At 42.8% G+C, this 20,761-nt stretch overlaps 1 protein-coding gene across 1 annotated transcript in view; it reads left to right on the plus strand.

The window, feature by feature from the left end:
• ABCB11 (ATP binding cassette subfamily B member 11) overlaps positions 1–20,761 on the plus strand; it is an 88,638-nt gene that overhangs the window by 40,209 nt on the left and 27,668 nt on the right. The window contains exons 12-17 of the mRNA XM_087709426.1: positions 1,799–1,909; positions 2,077–2,202; positions 4,488–4,691; positions 8,845–9,015; positions 15,573–15,774; positions 19,751–19,805. Coding sequence (XP_087565552.1) covers positions 1,799–1,909; positions 2,077–2,202; positions 4,488–4,691; positions 8,845–9,015; positions 15,573–15,774; positions 19,751–19,805 — 869 coding nt within the window. The remainder of the gene's footprint in view (positions 1–1,798; positions 1,910–2,076; positions 2,203–4,487; positions 4,692–8,844; positions 9,016–15,572; positions 15,775–19,750; positions 19,806–20,761) is intronic.

The raw sequence follows: 20,761 nt of genomic DNA on the forward strand, positions 1-20,761 counted from the left end.
CTCATTCTTGCTCAGCTCTAGGGAAAAAGCCAGGACGAATCATTTCCCAAAATTCTTGCCAAGAAAACTGCAGGCATTAGACCAGGCAGTTAGAAACTGACCTGAAGGCAGGGGTGAAATGCTACCGGTTCACACCAGTAGGGACCATTGTCATTTCTTCTGTGAACCAGTAGTAACAAAAAAGGTTCCCAGGATTGTGCAGCTCAGCTGTGAGCTGTGAGATCGTTGGAAGCTTTCCTCCCCCCCCCCTTTTTAAAGCAAGCATTTATCCCTGCTGGTTCAGGCGGATAGGCAGGAAAAAATGCTTTAAAAGTGGGGGAGGGAGGTTCTATGACAATCAGCTGTGCTGTGTGATCGTGGGAACCTCTATTTTTTCACTAATTAAAGCATTTTTACTATCTATTCGCCCGAACCGGTAAAGCATTAAAAAATGCTTTAAAAAGTGTGGGGGGGGGAGGGGGAGATTCCCACAATTGCACGACACAGCTCAACCTTTCCCCCCACTTCTTAAAGCATTTTTTACTACCGGTTCAGGCAAATAGGTAGTAAAAAATGCTTTAAACATTTTAAAAAGTTGGCCACGCCCACCCAGTCACATGACACCCCCATCAAGCCACGACCCCACCAAGCCATGCACAGAGAACTGGTGACAAAATTTTTTACATTTCACCACTGCTTGAAGGCATCAAAAGAAAAGAAAACAATATAAAGAATAGCAATAGCAGTTAGACTTATATACCGCTTCATAGGGCTTTCAGCCCTCTCTAAGCGGTTTACAGAGTCAGCATATCGCCCCCACAGTCTGGGTCCTCATTTCACCCACCTCGGAAGGATGGAAGGCTGAGTCAACCTTGAGCCGGTGAGATTAGAACCGCTGAACTGCAGATAACAGTCAGCTGAAGTGGCCTGCTGTAGTGCACCCTAACCACTGCGCCTTCTCGGCTCTTATAAACACACTTACTGAGCTGTTGATTTAAGCAAGTCTCTTCTACACTGGAACACACAACCCACATTCTCGGGTGTAAGGCTTTGAGATGATTGGCCCCTCCCATAAGACATAAAGAGGAGCAAACAGATGTGAGCCTTTGCAGGAAGCAATTTTGTTCGTTCTGGTCGGTTTAAACTCTGAAGCTCCGTTTGACTCTATGCTCCGTTTGACCTTGCAAAACTAATGGACAATTAGGTCTTTGGCAGTGTTTCAAGGGAGATAAAGGTGGGTGCTTATCAGCCTTACCCTGAAAGACTGTGCAGATTTCTGTCAGACTCTTTATAAACATAATTCACAGCCGTTGAAATAAAAAGAGAGTTTTTGGGACTAAGCGTGTGTCTCAGGAAGCCTAGAACAAAAATAGGAGGGGTAAGTCCTGTGTGTGCCACCTTTTCTTCCTGAAGGAAAGGCAGGATATAAACTAGCAAGACAATTGCTTGTATTTTCTAAATGTTCTTCTGGTGCCATAAACGGATGGTGCAAATCAGTGTTTCCCAACCTTACCGCTTGAAGATGTGTCCCATAATTTCTCAGCCAGCCAGGGTGAGGCTGGGCCCTGGATGTTTCATTTAGGGTTTCAACACTTTGACACTTTCCTTAACTAGGAACTAGGTGGTCCACCCAAACATTCATGGAAATGTTAAGTAATGTTAAGCAAGCTGGGGGTGGAAATCAATAAGAGATGGAATTATCACAAGGGCAGTTCAAGGGAGGAAAGATAAATCCTTCACATAGAGATGTGAAACTAGCTACTGAAAGAAAGCAGCTTCAGAAAAAGCAAATTGAGTGATCTGATTAATTCTACCCCAGAAACCTAAAATTGACTGTATGTCAGAAGATGGCTACAAACTGGATAAAGTCCGAGGTGAAATTGAATTCCATAATGTAACCTTCCATTATCCATCCAGGCCCGATGTTAAGGTAAGAACTCAGAGGTTCTATTCTGCAGCATTATCATAATTTCCAGATTTATTTTGGGTACCTAGCTAGGCCTTTTCAAACACCATGCCATTTTCTTTCTTTCTTTCTTTCTTTCTTTCTTTCTTTCTTTCTTTCTTTCTTTCTTTCTTTCTTTCTTTCTTATCCAGATTTTAGATAATCTCAGCATGGTTATCAAGCCAGGTGAAACCACCGCCTTTGTTGGTCCAAGCGGAGCAGGGAAAAGTACCACAATTCAGCTGATCCAACGCTTCTACGACCCTACAGAAGGCATGGTGAGGCTTTGACCTAACTCTAATATATTTCTTTCTTTGGGAAAATCGTGAAAAAACCTATCAATGCTTGCTACATAATTATGTTTGCAATTTACTATGAAGCCATGCTCTTAGCCTCCTAAACAACCGTTCTTTGGACTCAGAGAGCAAAATAACATTTATTTACTTACTTACTTATCAAACTAAAATGGCCACCTAAAATGGCCACCTAAAATGGCCACCTATCTCAAATAGTGATTCTAGCCAGCTCATAATAATCAATACAAACCAGAGGTGGGTTCCTACTGGTTCGGACCGGTTTGGCCGAGTAGGTAGTAACTTGGCCTGCTACGTCCCTGAACCGGTTCTATTGGTGGCCATCTTGATTTTCGGTTCTGTGCATCTGCAGAAAAATCTTCATTGCAAAAATGTACATTTTTTTCATTGTCTGACGTTGTGCACATGCGCAGACCTTTTTAGGTACAAATGCGCACGCGCATGGAACAAATTTTTTTGTGTGCCGAACTGGGAGTAATGTTGGCAGCAACCCACCCCTAATACAAACAGAGATACAAACAGATATAGAAACCAAACCATCTTTCCCATCAGATGTCAGACCAAACAGCTTCCTCACTCAACCTCCATCCTAGCCCAACGCTTGATAGGAAGAGTCATCTCTTCATGGCTTTCTGAATGCTAAAAGGGTAGAGGACCCTTGAGTCTCATAGAACAGGGGTTATTCCAAAGAATAGGCACAGCTGCTGAGAAGATATGCCTCTCAGGTCCCATCAAATGACAATATTTAAGGGACTGGAACGTACCCCCCCCACTCTACCAAATCTCGTAGTTGGGCAAATCACCTCAGGGACTTGAAACATGTCAAAGAGGACTGAGGCCACATTCAGATTTATTTGAGAGAATGCCAGGGTTTCAAAACTGGGAAAAATGGAATTTTTAAATATATGTATAGAATACATTCTGTAAATAGGCTATTTGATAAAATGGGAAATGTATCTTGACAGGTAGTTCTGTCAGGGCTCAGAGCAGTTAAATTTAATACTTTGCAGTAAGCTTCATGAACCTCATTAGGTCAAAATTTGCCTAACTCTGATTTTGTTGAGGAAGTTAGCTGGGTACCCATACTTCATTAGGATAAAATGAAGAAAAAAATCCATTATGATGTGCTCCAGGACATGGCACAAGCCATCTGTGCAAAAATATTTTAAACTTCTTTTCATCATCTTTTAATATCCAATCCACCTAGGTAAATGATATTATTAAGTAACATTATCTCACAGGCTGCATCTGAATTAAAATATCCACTAAAAGAACATTCATCTCTGGAAAATTCAGAATTGGTTTGCACAGCCGCCCTAAATACCGGTACCTAGTATTGTATCATTGCTCATTTCATTTCGTTTCATTGCTAACCAACTCTCACATATAGTATTAAAAAATTAAGTAGATGGTTTGTTGTGTTAAAGACAACAACTGGGGTTTTTCAGCATATCGATACAATGATCAGAATTCAAATAATTGAGAAGCTAATGCCATGTGTCCAAAAAGACCTTATATTATCACCTCCCTGCAAGGGATACTCAGATGCTGTAGAACAAATGAGGTTTGAAACCAAGAGATGAGATAAAAAGAAAATTATGGAAAATTAATTATCTAAGACAGGGGTGTCCAACTCAAGGCCCGGGGGCCGGATCCAACCTGCGGGGTAGTTAGATCTGGTCCACAGGGCCACCCTGGAAACAGTAAAGGACTGGCCCATGATACTTCTGCCAGAGAAAATGGAGCTCGGGGGGGGGGGGATGTATTCACCCCCATTCCACCCCGTTTCTGCTGGCAGAGAGTTGCAGGAGGATGTTGTAGCCAGAAATGGAGTTCATGAGGGCCATGGACAGCCCCCGAGCTCCATTTTCACTGGCGGAGAGTTGCAGGAAGCCATTGCAGCTGAAAACGGAGCTCGGGAACCCGTTTTCACTGGCAGAACACTTGGGCCACCACAGGGCATCCCTGATACGAATGATGTGAAACTGATCATGCCCCCCCCCCGGCCCACCCAAGGCCAATCCAACCCTCATGCGGTCCTCAATGAAATTGAGTTTGACACCCCTGATCTAAGCTAAGCCTCAACAGCTGTTCTTCCAGGCATTGTATGTAGGTATTAGACACGAAACTGGGAGCACAATGGAGTACGGTGCTGCTGTTTTAAGAAGCAGCTTCCTGTTAAGAGAGGAAGATGTTGACTTGAAGGTACAGGTGACCATAATTTTTACCTATGAACTGTTATTGTGCAGGTTACCCTAGATGGACATGACATTCGTTCCCTTAACATTCAGTGGCTGCGTTCTTTGATGGGAGTGGTGGAACAAGAACCGGTCCTGTTTTCCACCACTATAGCAGAAAACATCTCCTACGGCCGGGAAGATGCCACTATGGAAGACATCGTCAGAGCAGCCAAAGAAGCCAATGCCTACAATTTTATCATGGATCTGCCTCTGGTAAAAGGAACTTCATCTTATGCCTTCTCAATCCTTTTCCAAGACTGTCTCTTACACCACATCTGTGTAGTTTGAGAACATTAAATCATGGGTGGGCAACATGTTGTCCACTATGCCAAAGGTGCTTTTTTCAAGAGGCAACTGGGCTTTCTGGTTTTTCTTTGAAGAGGTTTCGCTTCTTATCCAAGAAGCTTCTTCAGCTTTGACTGGATGGTGGGGAATGGAAGGATTGTCCCAAAGGTGCTTTAGCCATCCAATCAGAGATGAAGAAGGAAATGTCTTCAAAGAAAAACCAGAAAGCCCAGTTGCCTCTTGTGAAAAAAATACCTTTGGGAAAACCATGACCTGGATGACTGAGAATCTTCATAGACATGTTGTCCTCTAGTGTCAAAGCAACCATGGCCCTCGATGTTACTTTCATTAAATGATCACTTCTAAGAAATGACCAGCATCTCAAGACCTTCTTAAATCTTAAGAACTCTTACCTACAATCTCATGTAAGTTCAGGTGAGAGGGGGTAAACTTTTATCATCCATATCCATATTACTAGATTTTTACTAAGGGTTTGCGGGTAGAAGGAGTCATATAATATCATGCCAGGCTGAAATGATTGTTCAGCCCTGCATTAATTTAAGATAAAAACCCACCATTCTGCAAGACTTTTATCGTTTTCCTAGCTGTTGCTGGGGAACTTAAAAGTTGTTGCTAGGCAATTAAAAAGGGAAAATTAGGTAGGGTGATAGATTACCATACAATAGCAATAGCACTTAGACTTATATACCGCTTCATAGTGCTTTACAGACCTATCTAGGTGGTTTACAGAGTCAGTCTATTGCTCCCAACACTCTGGGTCCTCATTTTAACCACCTCGGAAGGATGGAAGGCTGAGTCAACCTTGAGCCTGGTGAGATTTGAACTGCCGAACTGCAGCTAGCAGTCAGCTGAAGTAGCCTGCAGTACTGCACTCTAACCACTGAGCCACCTTGGCTCTGGTTGTCCTCAACTTACAACTATTCATGTAATGACCATTCAAAGTAACAGCCCTGAAAAAAGTGATTTGTGACTGGTTCTGCACTTACAACTGTCATAGTGCATTCATGGTCACGTGAACAGAATTTAGGAGCTGGGCAACCAAGATGTACTTATGATGCTTGCAGCATGCCAAGGTCATGTGACGGCCATTTGGGACCTTCCAGCTTCCAATAAGCAAAGTCAATGGGGGAATCTGGACTTGCTTAATGACATGATTCACTGAACAACTGCAGTGATTCACTTAATAACCGTGGCAGAAAAAAGGTTGTAAAATTGGGTATGGCTCACTTGCTTAGCAATGAAAATGTTGGTCATAAGTGGAGAACTGCTTGTAGGTGGCTAATAGTTGGCAATTCTCACTGTAATGATCATGTGTGTATCTAGTGGAACTTATCAGATCATTTCTGTTTAATAGCTTTGCACAGCACGCCATTCGGTGTGCTTCATCTTATCCCTTCTGGACCTGGGGTAAAGGATGGTAGAAAAGACGTTGCTTCTGGCAAAGGAATAGTGGTGATCCAGTCTTCTACCCCTGAGATTTTTCCTTGAAAAGCTCTTAAAGGAGATTAAAAGGAGAAAAAATTAAGGAGGAAAAAAATTCTTTTAGAATCATAATCTGTATGTGGATATGCAGATAAGGTTATGCTTTATCATGCATGCATAACATGAGTTAGAGTTATTGGTATTTTTTCCATGCAAATCGAAGATATATATCCTCAGTTTATACATATACACTATATTGCCAAAAGTATTCGCTCACCCATCCAAATAATCAGAATCAGGTGTTCCAATCACTTCCATGGCCACAGGTGTATAAAATCAAGTACCTAGGCATGCAGATTGTTTTTACAAACATTTGTGAAAGAATGGGTCGTCCAGCGTGGAAGTGTGATAGGATGCCACCTGTGCAACAAATCCAGTTGTGAAATTTCCTCACGCCTAAATATTCCACAGTCAACTGTCAGCTGTATTATAAGAACGTGGAAGTGTTTGGGAACGACAGCAACTCAGCCACGAAGTGGTAGGCCACGTAAACTCATCCAATATCAGTGTGTGACCTCACAAATGCGCTTCTGGAAGAATGGTCAAAAATTCCCATAACACACTCCTAAACCTTGTGGACAGCCTTCCCAGAAGAGTTGAAGCTGTTTTAGCTGCAAAGGGTGGACCAACGTCATATTGAACCCTATGGATTAGGAATGGGATGTCACTTACAGTAAATTCATATGCGAATAAAGGCAGTGAGCGAATACTTTTGGCAATATAGTGTATATGCATAGATGCTTGCATCTGCAATCATATATATACTGTATGCATGCTTGAATTTGGGCAAATAAGCATGCTACTGAAAATGAATTCCAGTAGTCGATAGTACCTTCAGATCTCATACACAATACATATGTCAAAACTCATTGTGATTGTTTTCAGGAATGATTTCTTAGGAGTTATAAGTATAAGTATAATCTTTATTGTCATTGTACTTAAATACAACGAAATTGGTTAGACTTGATCTAAATCAGCACCTTATCTTAGACCAGCCTTTGATGCTTTCCATAGATACAGGTAGTCCTCGACTTATAACCTTTCATGTAGTGACCAAAGTTACTGAAACAAGCGACTTAAGACTGTCTTTTGCATTTCCAACTGTTGCAGCATCCCCATGGTAATGTGATCAAAACTCAGGTGTTTGTCAACTGGTGTGTCTTTATGATGGTTGCAGGGCCCCGGAGTCATGTGATCACCTTTCCTGATGAGCAAAGTCAATGGGAAAGCTGGACTGACTTTACAATCGTGTTACTAACTTAACCACCGCAGTTATTCACTTAACAACCATGGCAAGACAGATTGTGAAACTCACTTAAGAACTGTCTTGCTTAGCAACATAAATCCTGAGCACAATTGTGGTTGTAAGTCGAGGACCACCAGTATTGGACTTAACCCCTGGGGTTCCCATAACCTCTAGACAGTGAGCATAATAGTGAGGGATTAATGGGAGATGAAGCCCAGTCTGGCTAGAGCCGTGATGGCAAACCTATGGCACCGGTGGCACGCGGAGCCATATCTGAGGGCACACAAGGGGTTGCCCTGTGTCAGCTTCATTGTGCATGCACACACTGGCCAGCTTGTTTTCAGGCTTCCAGAGGGCAGGGGAGGCCATTTTCGCCCTCCCCAGGCTTTAGGAAAGCCTCTGGATCCTGTGGATGGCGAAAAACAGGCGCAACGGGCCCAAGTTTGGAAAACGAGCCGTTTCCGGCCTCCCCAGGCTTCAGGAAAGCCATGCATGCATGCGCAGGGGCAGCCGGTGGGGTTGCACACGTATGCACAGGTGGGCACAATGGGGGGTATTTAATTATGGGTGTGGACACGTGCATGCACTTTTGGCACCTGAGGGGGAAAAAAGGTTCACCATCACTGAGCTAGAGAGTGGCAGTTGGGAAGCCCTTTTCCTCTAGTATCCAAGAGTCATACAATTGTGGCCCAACAACCTCTTTTTTTTCCTGACTTGACCCCATATTTTGCTTTTATCCTGCCCCCCAGACCTGGAGTGATCTTAGTCCCTCCATCCTGGCCCCATCCAAGCAGCCTCACAGAGGGTGACATCAATTAGGCTTATAGAAAAGGCCTCTGACTGGCCGTGGCCTGAAGCAGAGGCAGGGTAGAGATTAATAAATCTCATGCCAGGATAATTTTCTTCCAAGTCAAAGATTTGAAGAGCAGGACCAGCTAAAGCGGGGGGGGGAGCCCTTAGGACCCGTGTTTTCCCATTCCGCAAGGGTTGTTACAGGATTGGCAGCAGGCTTCCCTCGCTCTATTCTTGGGCAAAACTTGCTGCCACATCCTTGGTTCATGAAACACATGGAGCAAAGATCCTTCTTGTCCACCCCATCTTTGACCAGGAGGCCAATGTCCCAGGTATCCCAGGGCTGCTTCTCCGTCTTATCCCCTTCAACATAATAGTCATGATTGAAGGGTGGGGAACGATGGCCCCTTTGTGATTCGAGGACATCAACTTTCAGAGTTGACGTCCACAAGTCATAAAGGGGGCATCGTTCCCCACCTCTGACCTAAGGGAACTGAGATGAAGGTGCTTTGTAACTTTTTGCTCTTTCCACGATTTCAGCAATTTGACACCCTTGTCGGAGAAGGTGGTGGCCAAATGAGCGGAGGCCAGAAGCAGCGAATTGCCATTGCTCGGGCTTTAGTTCGAAACCCCAAAATCCTGTTGCTGGACATGGCGACATCAGCGCTGGACAATGAAAGTGAGGCTACTGTGCAAAAGACACTTTCCAAGGTTGGCAATGTTATTTTATGTATTTATGTTATTTTTATTTTTTATTTTTTATTAACAAACATGTAAAATACACACACACAAAACCTAGACGTACACCACATTTACACAATACAATACGAACAGGAGCTTCCTGTTCTTTCTAATATCAATTATCAATCGATACCGCTCACCTTATATTATTTCCCCTTCTATTATATTTCATTTGGATTTCACCATTCTTAACCCTCTTATTTTACTCATAACTATTATTTTTTGAGTTTTGTTATATTCCTTCATTGATCCTGGTTTCTTTCCTCCATCCACCTATACCATTTATCCCATATCTGGTAGAATTCTGATTCCTCTTTTTCCTGGATTGCTTTTGTTAGTTTGTCCATTTCAGCACAATCCATAACCTTTCTTATTATTTCATCTTCGCTTGGAATTAATTTGTTTTTCCATTTCTGGGCAAAGGCAATCCTTGCCGCCATAATTATATGTAATATTAAATACTGAATTTATTTTTTATATTTCACAGTCATTATTCCTAATAAAAAAATTTCAGGTTTCCATTCTATTTTAACATCTGTTATTACCTCTAGCCACTTTTTGATCCTTTTCCAAAAAAATTTAGCCTCCTCATAGGTCCACCATAAATGGTAATATGTTCTGTGTATTGATTCGCATTTCCAACATTTGGGGGAGGTATTTGTTAAGATTTTAGCTAACCTTGTTGGTGCCAGGTGCCATCTGTAAAACATTTTGTACTGGTTTTCCTTGTATGCAACTGATAGTGTCATTTTTAAGTTTGCTCCCCAAAAATTTTCCCATTTGTCTAATTAAATATTATAGCCAAAGTTCTGTGCCCATTTTATCATTTGTTGTTTCACAATTTCCTCTTCCATTTTATACTTCAGGAGGAATTTGTATAGTCTCCCTATTATCTTTCTATCTGAGCTTTGAATAATTTTATCCAATTCATGTGGTTCTGTTTCAATGTCATATAATTTAGTATCTTTATTGTATTGAGTTTTGATTTGGAGGTAAGTTAGCCAGTCAACTTTCATGTTCTAATCTGCCAATTCTTCAATTGTTTTTAAATTTCCCTGTCTATCAATTAAGTCTCTGTATCTTAGCATTTTGTTCTAGTCTATAAAATTTGGGTGAGTCGTCCTTTCTATCGGTGATACCCAATTCGAGATTTTCACATAGTGGATTTTTTTATTTTGAGCCATTTTTGCAATAATGCTCTTCTGATTAAATGATTTTGAAGGTATTTGTGTCTTTTATTTTTATCATCCCATAGGAAAGTATGCCAGCCTGCTTGCAAATCATGGCCTTCTAAGGTCAAAATTCTTTTATTCTTTAGCTCTATCCAATCCTTCACCAATGTTATTGTTACTGCTGATGCGTATAAATCCCAATTTGGTAATGCTAAGCCTCCCCTCTCCTTGTATTTATGTTATTTTATGTATTATGTATGGCCTCTTTTACAAACAGAGGTGATTCTTTTCCCTGGTTTTTAACAACAGCTCTGGGATATAACATTAGGATTAACATGGTAAACTGGTTGGAGTCTCGGATGAGGAGTAGGAATTTCTTTCTGACTTTTCCATCCGCCACGTAGGCAGATGTTGGCCAATTTCCTACAGTGCACTAAGCATGTGGTTTGCCTAGCTTTGTCTTTGCATCAGTGATGAAATTCATTTTTTTTTTTTACTACCGGTTCTGTGGGTGTGGCTTGGTGGGCGTGGGAGGGGAAGGATACTGCAAAATATCCATTCCCACCCCACTCTGGGGCCAACCAGGGGTGGTATTTGCCAGTTCTCTGAACTATTCAAAATTTCCACTACCTCTCCAGAACCTGTCAGAACCTGCTGGATTTCCCCCCCTTCTTTGCATGCTATATGAATTCAGATAACATCATCATCTTTTAATGACCCCATAATCCCTTGTGGGGTGGAGTATGGGCAACTGAATGGAGCTGAGTGCTTACTGCCCTTCCTATCGCCAATGCAGAGTTATACATGGCAGATATAATCTCACCGTGCCCAGAGAGAAAAATACCTGCCTCTTCCTAGGATCGAACTCACAGCCTCCTGATTGTGAGGCAAGAGCTCTACCTCTAGGCCACCGCACCACTGTATGAATCCAGACATCATGTTTTGTAAATATGATTTATAGCTTAGTTAAGTTTGTGATGACAACTATTCTGTTTTATTCAATTTAAATGATCGTTTAGCATAATCGATGAATTTGAGCCCTCTTTTAATTGTGGTAGAGGATGCAGTGGCTCAGTGGCTAAAACGCTGAGCTTGTTGATCAGAAAGATTGGCAGTTCGGCAGTTCGAATCCCTAGTGCCCCCGTAATGGAATGAGCTCCCGCTACTTGTCCCAGCTTCTGCCAACCTAGCAGTTCGAAACATGTAAAAATGCAAGTAGAAAAATAGGAACCACCTTTGGTGGGAAGGTAACAGCATTCTGTGCACCTTTGGCATTTAGTCATGCCGGCCACATGACCACGGAGATGTCTTCGGACAGCGCTGGCTCTTCGGCTTTGAAACGGAGATGAGCAATGCCCCCTAGAGTCGGGAACGACTGGCATATATGTGTGAGGGGAACTTTTACTTTTACCTTACTTTAATTGTAGTGATGGTAAACCTTCAGAGAGAGTAAACCTGTAGAGAGGCAGCTTTACAGTATTTCATCTAAAGACTTTTGGGAACAACAGCATAAAATGAACATGGTAGATTTTCTTTAGATTTTGCCTTATCTCCAATGCACACAAGCTGTTGATCGCTACAATCTTCCTTTGAAATAAACACGGCAGCTCTTGCGAACAGAAGGGCCTGTGGGCATGCTGGAACTCCATAAAATTTTGTTTAAAAATAATGACAGAGGTATATTTCTTTTTTTAGAATAACAGAGTTGGAAGGGACCTTGGAGGTCTTCTAGTCCAATCCCCTGCTCAGACAGGAAACGCTATGCCATTTCAGAGAAACGGTTATCCAACATCTTCTTAAAAACTTTCAGTGTTAGAGCATTCACAACTTCTGGAGGCAAGCTATTCCACTGATTAATTGTTCTCACTGTCAGCAAATTTTTCCTTAGTTCTAAGTTGCTCCTCTCCTTGATTAGTTTCCACCCATTGCTTCTTGTCCTGCCCTTAGGTGTTTTGGAGAATAGTTTGACTCCCTTTTCTTTGTGGCAACCCCTGAGATATTGGAACACTTCTATCATGCCTCCCCTCATCCTTCTTTTCATAGAACAAGATATACCCAGTTCCTGCAACTGTTTTTTATATCTTTTAGCCTCCAGTCTCCTAACCATCTTTGTTGCTCTTCCCTGCACTCTTTCTAGAGTCTCAACATCTTTTTTACATCGTGGCGACCAAAACTGGATGCAGTGTTCCAAGTGTGGTCCTACCTTACATTTCAAAAAATTTAAACCTCACATGCATTCACTGTCCATCAGATGGGCTTGCAGTTTTCAGAGAACTAGGTTTCAGTAAGAATGGGTGGCAGGACAGTATCTGAAGCTTCAGAGATGCTGGCAAAAAGTATGTAGAGCTATTCAGATCAGTTCACTTGATGGTTTTTTTTTCACACCCTGCATTAGCGGGGCAAGCACTCTGGCCCATTCAGGTTTTGCAATCAGATTTTTCTCTAAAACCTTCTTCTGTTTTCATCTATAGCTTTGCTTAAGGTAAGGAAACTCTGTGCAGTTTCCTACTAATGTACACATTTGTTACAGATTTGCTGGAAAATTGAATGCTGCTCTCTGTAGCAACTACCTTTGATCTCCTGAAGCTTCTGCAAGCCTCATTTTCAAAAGAGGGTTGGCTGAGAAACGGAAGGAGAGTATCAGTATAGGGAAAGAAGTAGTCCTTTACTTCCTCTACAGCTTTTGTATTGAAGAGTTTTTATCATTTTGAAAAAAGGACAGATATATTTGCCTCCTTTGTCTGCTACAGTTCCATCAAATTACTCTCTAAGTTACGTCCTGGAAATACTTGATTATTGTTGTTTAAAATACATTTCAAAAATTGGCGTGCAAATGCTGAACACGCAGACCTTGTTTTTCTAAAAACATTCTTCGTTTGAACCCGATATGAGGCAGTGTTTCAAAACTGCAATCACCCAGAAACAGCTGTGTTATTAAGAAAGAAGGGTAGAATACTCCGTGTGGATTTAATTGGGGATTCAGTAAGACTGCTTATTTTATTTTATTTTAAACATGATTAATTCATTCGCACCTATCCAGGTGGACTTCTCTGTTAACTGATTTTCCAACTTTATGGAAACTTAAATTCTGAAACAGATATAGGTAAACAACAGAGGAAAATTAGGTTGAAATTAGCAGGGGGAAGGGAAGACTACGGGATTGCTTTATCTTCTTACAACGAAAATGTAGAGGAAGATTTGGCAATAACCGTTTCTGTAGCCTCCAACCTCCAAAAACTGTACTGTGGAAGTCTTTTTTTTTTGCAGTGTCATCTTCCTTCTGTAGATCACAGAGCCTTTAAATGATAGGAAAAACTGTGCCCCAGCAACCATGGAAGGTGCCCATCTCAGCACTGAGTAATACAAGGTTCCCAAACAGGGATCTGTGTGAATGAATGTCCTTGCTCACACCTCCCTTGGAATTCTTGGGGATTTGAACCAGTGGTGAAATTCAAACTTTTTCCCTACCAGTTCTGTGGGCATGGCTTGGTGGTCATGTGGCTGGGGTGTGTGGCTTGGTCATGTGACCGCGTGGGTGTGGCTTGGTGGTCATGTGACTGGTTGGCCTTTGTTTGGTTGTCATGGCCTGGTGATTATGTGACTGGGGTGTGTGGCTTAGTGGTCATGTGACCAGGTGGGTGTGACTTGGTGGTCATGTGACCAGGTGGGTGTGGCTTGGTGGTCATGTGACTGGGTGGGCATGGCTTGGTGCAACAAGCAAGAATCTTACAAAGTCACAGTGAGCTCAAAAACAAACTATCACACTTTACAGAAAAATAACACAAAAGCTACACAACTGACTCACACCCAATCTCACACATGATCAGCTGTGCCAATCAACTGTGCCATGCGATGGTCTGAACCTTTTTTTTACTTCTTTAAAGCATTTTTACTATCAGTTCAGGAAAATAGGAAGTAGGAAAATGCTTTTAAAAAGTAAAAAAAAAAGTTTCCAACAAACAGCTGATTGTCAGAACCTTTTAAAAACTTTTTAAAAGCATATTTTTTTACTACTGGTTTGTGCGAGTTGGCCCGAACCAGTAGCATTTCACTCTGATTTGAACACCAGCTATTGTTTTCTAGCTATTGCAGCTATTTTATGACTGAGCATGGGTGTCACAAGGCTGTGATGGCAAATGTCATCTGGTACATTAGCCATTGTATTCTGCACACATCGAAGCTTCTGGATAGTACCACATCTGGTGTACTGTGAAGCCCACATTCCCACATCCTGGATTTGCTCTTTCAGGGGAAATGCCTTCCTACCTCATTGCCAGAGAACGAATGAACAATTCCCGTCAACGCTAGGACTTTGGTTCAGAGAATAACACAGTTCAAGTATTCGGGCCACAAAGGTTTATTGTAGATATTTTGCTTTTATTAACAGTAACTTTTAATATGTGACATGGCCAGTGGAGGTTTCAATTTTTTTTAGAACCTCTTCTGTAGGTGTGGCCTGCTTTGTGGGAGTGGCTTGCCAGCCATGTGACTGGATGGGATTGGCTTGCCAGCTTTCTGACCGAGTAGGAGTGGCTTGTCAGTCATGTGACTGGGTGTGCGTGGCCAACTTGTAAAATGTGGTGAAACTCACTTAACAACGCTCTTGTTTAGCAACCAAAATGTTGGCTCAGAAACTCTGGCATTTGAAGCATGCGAGTTTTAAAGCTGTCAAGTTACAAGACCCTTGCACCCCTAACTCTTTAGAAAAAAAATCCCCAGGGGTGTTCAAACTTGACAGACTTGTGGACTTCAACTCCCAGAATTCCTCCTCTCGCTCTTCATCTTGATGATGTGTGGACGGGTGGGGGGAGGGAGCTGGAACCGGTTCTAAACGGCCCTGTAGATTTGTGGAACCTCTTCTATAGAAGAGGTTAGAACTGGCAGGAACCCACCCCTGGACATGGCACATCAGTCCCCATGTCGCTTTGAGGAATCTTTTGACATTTATATACAGCATCCAGACTTGTAGAGAGAAACCAATCAGTTAAGGTTAATTCCATCCTCTGGGGTAGGGGTGGATTCTGGCAGCCCCTACTGCCGGTTCTCTCGTGGTTGCACAGAGTGTGCATGCTTGATACGTGTGGTGCGTGCATGCGCAATACTATAAAAAGGCTTCTGCGCATGCACAGAAACAAGATGGCAGTGCGTATGGCACCACTGGGAGAACTGGTTCGGGGAGGGAGGTGGCAGACCTGGGTCACTACTAGTTCCAACGACCCATGCCACCAAACCACTACCAATTTGGCTGAACCAGGCTGAACTGGTAGGAACCCACCACTGCTCTGGGGTGACAGAAGCATAGGCTGAGCTTTCATGAATGGTGCACCTCCAAAATTCTTCCTTTCATCGCTGTAGGCTCGTTTTGGCCGCACCGCAATCTCCATAGCTCATCGCTTGTCCTCAGTGAAATCTGCTGACGTCATTATTGGGTTTGAGCATGGAAGAGCTGTGGAAAGAGGAAAACACGAAGAGCTGATCGAACGGAAAGGAGTGTATTTCACACTAGTAACGTTGCAAACCCAAGGCGACAAGGCCCTTATGGAAACATCAATGCAAAGCAAGTACCTGATTCTGTATCTTTGATGTTCCTCACTCAAAGAATTAACTTTCTATTAATGAAGCTTAAGTTTTATTCTTATTTTTTGGGGGGTTCCACAGAGAATTAGACTTTGCATATTTCATAACCAAGGAAGCTGTCCACTTTAGGTTCAAACAATTTCTTCCTGTACTGTATTCGATATTATTTACTCTGATATTATTATTCAATTGTATCACAGCGGCCAGTTGTTTCGCCGGATTTGGCATTGGTTACTAGTCGGGCCCCACCCAGGGGCCTAGGATGTCGTAACGTATTTTCGTAATATGCGTGCAGATCCAAGCAGTGCGGCTTTTTGCATTTGACTGATGGTGATTTTGTCAATTTTTAACTGTTTTAAATGTAATTCCAGTGCTTTTGGAATAGCACCCAGTGTGCCATAATAATTATAATAATACTCTGATATTATTATTATTATTATTATTATTATTATTATTATTATTATTATTATTATTATTATTTTTATTTATTTATTTATTTATTTGTCTTGTATGCCGCCCACTCCCGGAGGACTCCGGGTGGCTTACAAAAGACAAGGGAAAGGGGGGAACAAGACAAAGACAACATATTAAAAACAAAACCAACATTCACAATTTCTATGGAGGTAGATGCTTCTCAGCTCCCCCCAGCCTGCTGGAACAGCCAGGACTTGGTGGCTTTGCGGAAGGCCGGGAGGGTAGTAAGGATCTGGATCTCAACAGGGAGATCATTCCAGAGGGCTGGAGCTGCAACAGAGAAGGCTCTCCCCTGGAGAGTCGCCAGCCGACATTGGCTGGCAGATGGAATCTGGAGGAGACCCAACCTGTGCGATCTAATTGGTCTGAGAGAAGTAATCGGCAGGAGGCGGTCTCTCAGGTACCCAGGTCTGATGCCATGTAGGGCTTTATAGGTAGCGACCAGCACCTTGAAGCGGATTCGGAGACTAATAGGTAGCCAGTGCAGCTCGCGGAGGATAGGTGTAACATGGGTTTATTAACTCTCTCAAGGGACTTAAAAGCCTCCCATTTTTCTTTAATTGAAGATGCCTAGAGCTGAAACTTTAGCTTTGTGCATGTAACACATGGCTCTACTACTATGCAACAAGCCCTATAAAGAATTGATACAGCGATTTGTAGAAACATACAGATACCTTCAGGCAGAGTTTGCTGCATATGTCCAGTAACAAAATCCATGAAATAGTTCTTCTAAAGCATTTTTTTGTCTTCATCTAATGTTCCGAAAAGTGCTTCCCTTCCCAACAGGAATAGCATTTAGACTTATATATTGCTCCATCATGCTTTACAGCCCTCTCTAAGTGGTTTACAGAGTCAGCATGTTTTCCTCAACAATCTTGGTCATCATTTTAGCGCTCTCGGAAGGATGGGAGGCTCAGTCAACCTTGAGCTGATCAGGATCGAACTCCTGGCAATCAGCTGAATTAGCCTGCAATAGTCATTCTAATCACTGTGCCCCCAAAGCTGCCTTTGTCCAATGATAACCCATCTCCAACTACTTACATTTATAGTGCAGGATCTGGTTGGTGCAGAGGCTCACAAGGCAGACTGACTGCTGCTAACAACTACCTGTTCATTAGCATCCCTAGCAGCACCTTAGAACCATCTGCTCAGGGTTCCTCCTTGTGTGTTGAAATTTATTATCAGCTATGTCATTGGAAAAGGGCTTTATTTAACAATATCAAAGATAGATTGCAGAGAAGAGCAACAAAGATGATGAGGGGACTGGAGGCTAAAACATATGAAGAACGGTTGCAGGAATTGGGTATGTCTAATGAAAAGAAGGACCAGGGGAGACATGATAGCAGTGTTCCAATATCTCAGGGACTGCCACAAAGAAGAGGGAGTCAAGCTATTCTCCAAAGCACCTGAGGGTAGAACAAGAAGCAATGGGTGGAAACTAATCAAGGAGACTTAGAACTGAGGAGAAATTTCCTGACAGTTAGAACAATTAATTAGTGGAACCAACTTGCCTCCAGAAGCTGTGAATGCTCCAACAGTGGAAGTTCTTAAGAAGATGTTGGACAACCATTTTTCTGAAGTGGTGTAGGGTTTCCTGCCTAGGCAGGGGGTTGGACTAGAAGACCTCCAAGGTCCCTTCCAACTCTGCTATTCTATTCTAAAACAGGCAAATTTGCCAGGCTGTTCCATTTTAGAATGGAGGAAAAAAGCTTTCTCCATTTAAAATATTTTTGTCCCAGAGTAAGTGGCATTGGATTAACTTTCCTCTTGACTTTCTTGTGGTGAGTTGGTCATGATAGCTTGGTAAAGGGGTGGGCTCAAATAGACCCAACTGGCTTCTTGCAACATGAAATGATGCAACCAAGAACAGCATTTCCTTGCACCTGGTGAGGAGCTAGATGACCGGCTCCGGGGTTTCACACAATTGTAAGTGCATGGGACAATTGGTCTCTTTAACACTCCTTTGCAAAGTTCAGCGTTGCTGTAGGTTATGAAAATTCCCGCATGGAGAAGAGATGAGATGCCAAATGAGCAGAGCTTAAGAAGGGGCCTTATCAACTGTTTAAATGATCAGAGAAGAATGACAAGGCTTGAAATGCAAGTGTTAAGTACTGTACATAAATGTTCGGTCTATGGAGCTTCTCAGTCATCCAGGTTCTGGTTGTCCCAAAAGGTGCTTTTTCAGGAGGCAACTGGACTTTTTTCTTTCTTTTTTTTTAAAAAAAGGCATTTCTGTTCTGCCCTCACTACACATTAGTCTGTCTCAGTGGTGGGTTTCAAAAATTTTTCGAACCTACTCTGTGGGTGTGGCCTCCTTTGTGGGAGTGGCTTGCCAGCCATGTGACCTGGTGGGAGTGGCTTGCCGGCCATGTGTGTGTTCTCTCTCTCTCCTCTCTCTCTCTCTCCTTCCTTTTGTTTTTCTGTCCCTTTTTCCTTCTTTTCTTTCATCTCTCTCTCACTTTTTCTTTCTTTTTTTATTTCTTCCTTTCTTTCTCTTTCTTTCTCTGTGTGAGTCTGTCGGTATGTGTGTGTGTGTGTCAGTGGTGGGTTTCAAAAATTTTTGGAACCTCTTCTGTAGGTGTGGCCTGCTTTCTGGGTCCACTGGTAGAACCTATTCTAATCGGTTCGGTAGATTTGACGAACTGGTTCTACCGAACTGGTGTGAACTGGTAGGAACCCACCTCTGGTCTGTCTGCAGCTCAACATGCAGCTAAACCCACCTATCCTCCAATAAAACAGACCGTGTGGATCTGAATGTTTTATTGAAAGAACAGGATTTGGTGAAACTAGGAAAAATAGGGATACATATATAGAGACCCAAATACAAGATAGGCAGTATTGAGTTACTGCTGAACATAACAATGAATAAATACAAGCAAATTAAATCTCACAGCATGTGGGTTTGTCCTTAATCTGTACCACAGATTTAAGATGAAATTTTTCTTTGTGCTTCTGCCTTCTCCAAATGCTAAAGGAAATGGAGTCTGGCTTCCCAGCGTGCACTCGGTTTGAGAGTGCGGGCTGATGGGTAAAATGGGTGGGGTCAGCTTCAAATAATATACTTGGTATTTGTCTCTCAACCACTAGATGGGACTAGAGAGCAACAACAGTATATAAAAATCGCATGTAAGGGCATATTTATCCCTCTGGCCACTAGATGGGGCTAGAGAACAACAACAGTGTATAAAAGTTATATGCCGGGGCATGACAGTTTCCAAGAAGCTTCTTCATCTCTAACCCGATGATGGTCAGGTGAACCCACCTTCCAGTCAGAGCTGAAGAAGCTTCTTGGATAAGAAGCTAAATGTCTTCAAAATAAAATAAAAAACAAGAAAGTCCAGTTGCCTCCTGAAAAAAGCACGTTCAGTCTTATAACAGATGTGCTTGATGTTCATGTAACGTGACCATATATTTCTCTCTCTCTCTCTTGGATTCTCTTACCTTTGATTGTTGTCATGAATCTTCTATTATTGTATTTACAGCAATACTTGAAAAAAGGCAGCCTTTCAGCAGGGGAAGCTATCAAGCAAGCTTACGGTAAGCCTGATCGATCTAAAGTAATCTTTGAATTTAAACAAGAACATATGGCAAAAAAACATTTGATAACACCTACCTGTGTGAAGGTTCGAAACCATTAGAAAAGGAAGTAGATCCACACCGATGGCTATAAATAATGTAGTGTTGAAATTCTCTTTGTTCTTTACAAGTGCTGAAGCAGAAGCTTCTGGTTCTGAATAAAGATAATATTGGTAATAATGGATCCCCTCCCTTCCATTTGATGATATTGTTGAAGGGGATGTCAGGTGTGGAGTTCAGTCTTATTTTGCAGAAAATACTATCCCAAGAAAAGTGTCTGGTTTTTCCCTACCCACATCCTGCATTTCCTTTGAATTCTTCTTGGACCATCGGAAAGGAAAAAGGAAAGGAATTGGAAAAATACTAGATCTAGGACAGTGTTTCTCAACCTTGGCAACTTGAAGATCAGGGGTGGGTTTCTCGCCCCGTTCCAACCGGATCGGTTGGAACGAGGCTGGGGGTGTCCTCGCGCACGCACGCAGCGCGCGCGTGCACGCATGCAGCGCGCGCGTGCACGCATGCAGCACACGCATGCGTACTAGCGTCTGCGCGATGCTCCAGCTGCTCCTGGAGGATCGCGCAGGCGCTGTATGCGTTCTGCGCATGCGTGGAAAGCGCAGAATTCGTAAAAAACGGGTAAGGAGCGGGCGCAGGTGTGCGGGCGCGCGCGGGCGCAGGTGTGCGGGCGCGCGCGGGCGCGGGGGGGCGTCGCCGTTCCCGGAAGTTACTTACTTCCGGGTTCTGCAACCAACCGGATCGCAGGGACCGGTGCGAACCGGTCGAAACCCACCGCTGTTGAAGATGTCTGGACTTCAACTCCAAGAATTCCCCAGCCAGCATTCGCTGGCTGGGGAATTCTGGGACTTGAAGTCCAGACATCTTCAAGTTGCCAAGGTTGAGAAACACTGATCTAGGAC

The sequence above is a fragment of the Thamnophis sirtalis genome, unplaced genomic scaffold (genome assembly GCF_051295495.1).
Source record: "Thamnophis sirtalis isolate CommonGarterSnake01/CBP01778 unplaced genomic scaffold, rThaSir2_p1.2 scaffold_1, whole genome shotgun sequence".
NCBI lineage: Eukaryota > Metazoa > Chordata > Lepidosauria > Squamata > Natricidae > Thamnophis > Thamnophis sirtalis.